This window comes from Camponotus floridanus, unplaced genomic scaffold (assembly GCF_003227725.1).
Source record: "Camponotus floridanus strain SB8 unplaced genomic scaffold, Cflo_v7.5 scaffold5, whole genome shotgun sequence".
Classification (NCBI taxonomy): Eukaryota; Metazoa; Arthropoda; class Insecta; order Hymenoptera; family Formicidae; genus Camponotus; species Camponotus floridanus.
Window position 1 is genome coordinate 1,060,293 of NW_020229658.1, and position 4,393 is coordinate 1,064,685.

Consider the following 4,393-nt stretch of genomic DNA (forward strand, 5'->3'; position numbering starts at 1 on the left):
AGGTTTCTTTATTTCCCAGGATCGATAATCGAGATCGAATCTCCTCTTCGGGTAAAAGCGTCATGTCTCGCGCGATTTTTTTATTTTTATATTTTTGTCGGAATAGAAAACGAAAACGCTGGACCTTGTACGTCTGTGGAACGCCTCTCTTATTCTGAATCAGCTGTTTCTCGGTAACCTGAAATCTCCCCTTCTACGCTTCTCTCCCCCTACTCGATACGGAAGCACGTGACGATACATTGAGCGAGAAAGCGAATGAGAGACGGTGGACGCGATGACATTTACATTCTGCGCATACACCATTGATACGGAGCAGGAATAGAGGGGAGATTTCGGAATAGCGAGAGATCTCGATGCTCGACGATGTAAAGTAGAAAAATTCGAGACTGTACTATATATATGCATATATACATACACATGCGCATGCATACGCACGTGTAACTCGCGCGCGCATGACGTGCTGTCAAAATAGAGCGCACGGATCTCCTTGAAGATTGCGCGACTCTCCCCTCTCACTCGTCAGCTGTGCAGTCGAATATTACCTCGCTGCGATAAGAACAAAATTTCGTCGGAGGGAAGTATGAAAATTTCGCTGCACGAGTAGGAGTAAACCTAATATGTGTGTATTTCCGCCTTGAAAGAGAAATCTCACCGCCCAGAAATCCAAAATCTCTGTAAGGACAAAAACTGTCGTTAGAATCTACAAGACAGAAGAAAATTATTGCGAGTGATATTTAAAAAAAAAACGTGATACGTATATTTTGTTCCAACCGGAACAGGGCTCCGAAAAATAGAGAAGCCGAACCTGAAGCAAAGCATTCGTGTCTGATTTCGCTTTCGGAATTTAGCGAGAACGCGCGCGTGCGAAGATTTATTACCTGTCAAGTTGATAAAATCAATGGTATCATTTTTCTGTTTGAATTTTATCGTGATAAAGCACAGTGTACAAATGATGATCGAGAAATCTGATGACATTTTGGAATTATTGTAAACAGCCTAACTTGGTTTTGGCTTGCTAATTATCTTGTGTTCAACTACAAACGCTTTGAGTATCGAAATCTAATTAAAATCGATTAAAATGGAATCAGCGGGACAGAATCAACTGCCTAACGTCTTGAATAATGTTGGCGACGGTTCCGATACCAAGGGCAGGTGAGTCTTTCATCCTTTACTTATATCTAAATATTTCAGCGTAAGAAAACAATGTCTATTAATACAATCTATAATAACTTGGAGAACACTTATCAAAAAGTTTAATTTGTCTTTTATTTTTGCAGCTGTTTATTACTTCGTTACGCTAGCCAGAATTCTCTAGATGAAAGCTCACAGAAACATATTCCTCGTGAGAATGGAAAAGATAAGCCACCATATAGGAATCACCATCATACGAATCGAGCCTTTGATGTCATTAATGAAATGAGAAAGTATATATCTTCATTTATCTGTTAAAATATTATTGGAGATATATCTTTATGAAAAATTGAACACTTTGATACTATTGTTTAGGAAAAATTTACTCTGCGATGTTATCTTAGTAGCAGACAGTGGTATGGAGGTGCCTGCTCACAAAATGGTTCTCGCTGCGTGTAGCCCTTACTTTTATGCCATGTTTACAAGTTTCGAGGAACGTGATCAGGAGAGAATAACGTTACAAGGCGTAGATTATTCGGCGCTAGAGCTATTAGTAGATTATGTTTACTCTGCTGAAGTCCATGTTACGGAGGAAAATGTACAGGTGCTCCTACCTGCTGCAAATTTATTACAATTAACAGATGTTCGAGATGCCTGCTGTGATTTTTTGCAAGCTCAATTGCATCCATCTAATTGTCTTGGTATTAGGGCATTTGCAGATCTTCATGGGTGTCTCGAACTGTTAACGCATGCAGATAGCTACATTGAGCAGCATTTTTCGTAAGTACATTCGAGTTTTAATCTGTCAAATGAGAATATATTGCATTGATAATAATTATGTTTTTAATCTTGTAGAGAAGTAGTCGATGCGGAAGAGTTCTTGACTCTGGCACCTGAGCAAGTAGCAAAGCTTATCTGTAGTGATCGTTTAATGGTACCATCCGAAGAAAAAGTATTTGAATGTGTCATTTCATGGGTACATCATGATCTCGAAAAAAGACAGTCCAATTTAGCTCTGCTAATGGAATATGTACGCTTACCTTTGCTGTCTCAAGAATATTTGGTGCAACGTGTAGAGGAGGAACCACTTCTGAAGGCAAATTTACAATGTAAATTTGCTATTATAATATATGTATGACTTGAAAAAAAGATTATACATACATATATACATATGTATATATTGAATTTCCATAGGTAAGGATTTCTTGATTGAAGCCTTAAAATATCATTTACTGAAGGGTGAGCAAAAATCATTATTTAAAACCCCACGTACCAAACCAAGACAGCCAAGAGGCTTGCCCAAGGTATTGCTCGTTGTCGGTGGACAAGCTCCGAAAGCAATTAGGAGTGTCGAGTGCTATGACTTTAAAGAAGAAAAATGGTATCAAGTTTCCGAATTGCCAACACGACGTTGTAGAGCCGGTAAGCTAATGTATTTACGATAACAATATTATTATAATTTTTTTCTTACAAATAATGCTAAATTCTGTATTGCTTTATAGGACTTTGTGTTCTCGGCGGACGTGTGTACGCCGTTGGTGGATTTAATGGATCACTGAGAGTACGAACAGTTGATATTTACGATGCTGCGGCGGATCAATGGTCACCCTGTCCTGAGATGGAAGCTAGGAGATCGACGCTCGGTGTAGCAGTGCTCGGAAATTGCGTTTACGCTGTATGTTATTAATACTTTTTCTCCTGTATTCTATCGATACGATTTACAATTGGAAAATGTCGACTAAAAAACACTTGTGGCATCTTGTGACATATTTCTTTTTTTTTTTAAATTAAAACTGATATTTTTTATGCCGCAGGTTGGTGGCTTTGATGGTTCGACGGGATTAAATTCAGCCGAAGTATATGACCCGCGTACTCGCGAGTGGAGACCAATAGCGCGAATGTCAACGCGGCGCAGTAGTGTAGGAGTAGGCGTTGTTAAAGGATTGTTGTATGCCGTAAGTTGAGACATCCTTGCTTAGAAAACAATCTTGTTCATTATACATTTAATGTAGAGAAACATTTTTGTAATTAGGTTGGCGGCTATGATGGAGAATCTCGTCAATGCCTCTCCAGTGTCGAGTGCTATAACCCAGAGAAAGATCAATGGAAACCTGTACCAGAGATGTCCGCGCGTCGTAGCGGTGCGGGTGTCGGTGTCCTTGATGGTATTTTATATGCAGTGGGAGGTCATGATGGTCCACTGGTTCGAAAAAGCGTAGAAGCATTTAATCCAGAAACTAACCAATGGACTCCCGTCAGTGACATGGCACTTTGCCGTCGTAACGCCGGTAAGCTGTTGCTTTTGGATGTTTGATTTATTTTTCCTGTAGCTATAAATCTAATATAAATACAACGAATAGGTGTCGTGGCATTGAACGGACTTTTGTACGTGGTGGGTGGAGACGACGGTTCTTCCAGTTTAGCATCGGTAGAAGTGTATTCTCCAAGAACCGATACCTGGACCACCTTGCCGACTTGCATGGGAGTGGGGCGTAGTTACGCTGGTGTAGCTATCATCGATAAACCGATGGCCCCCGCGGTGACAATGTGAGGTCTACAATCCGCTGGGCATGCGACAGAACAGAACACGGACCCGGGTGTCGAGGTATCAGACTCGTCACGGGAAGCCGGGCCCAGCGGTATGCAAAATCGCGGCGCGAGTCATAATTGTCAAGGCCCGCGTTGCGTTTGTCAGCGATACGAGAATGGCGAATTAGCCGCGGTAATAATGAATCAAGGTAGAAATAATCAAGAAAGAGAAGACGGTTATCAAAACGCAGGTTTGCGCGCTTTTCCACAAAATCGTCCTAGCAACAACACGCTACAGATTCATCCGAATTTGAATCCAAATTATCAAAATCCGATTGATTTGGTACGGAATTATCGTCGATTACAGCAGCAACAACAGGAACCGGAGGAGAATATTTACGAACGTTTGGATAATGACGACGACGAGGATAACAATGAAAACGCTGAGGTTCCTCGGAATGAACCATTAGCTCAAAACAATCAAAATAACGGGGATAATCATACATACGAGAGAATACACGAACGGATATCGTGTAGCAGTAGAGCGCATTGTCATTATTACAAATATCATGTACCCGCTCATAGTTTTTTGAATGACGTAGAGGGTACTAGAAATGCGAACCAATATGATCAACCGAGACACATCTACATTGATTATTCTCGATTGAGTAGTAATTTACACCAAAGCTCTCTGAACAGATTAGGTCGTAATTGCTTTTCCACGGAAAATATC

The 4,393-nt window shown here is 40.7% G+C and overlaps 1 protein-coding gene across 1 annotated transcript; it reads left to right on the forward strand.

Annotated features, from left to right (window-relative positions):
• The first annotated feature begins 399 nt into the window (after nucleotides 1-399).
• Nucleotides 400-3,729, forward strand: LOC105258793 (ring canal kelch homolog). Its single transcript, XM_011270305.3, has 9 exons — nucleotides 400-1,152; nucleotides 1,278-1,424; nucleotides 1,507-1,911; nucleotides 1,987-2,240; nucleotides 2,326-2,553; nucleotides 2,634-2,806; nucleotides 2,946-3,086; nucleotides 3,164-3,419; nucleotides 3,492-3,729. Exons 1-9 carry the CDS (start codon nucleotides 1,079-1,081, stop codon nucleotides 3,680-3,682), a joined length of 1,869 nt encoding a protein of 622 aa, XP_011268607.1. The 5' UTR covers nucleotides 400-1,078; the 3' UTR covers nucleotides 3,683-3,729.
• Nucleotides 3,730-4,393: the final 664 nt, after the last annotated feature.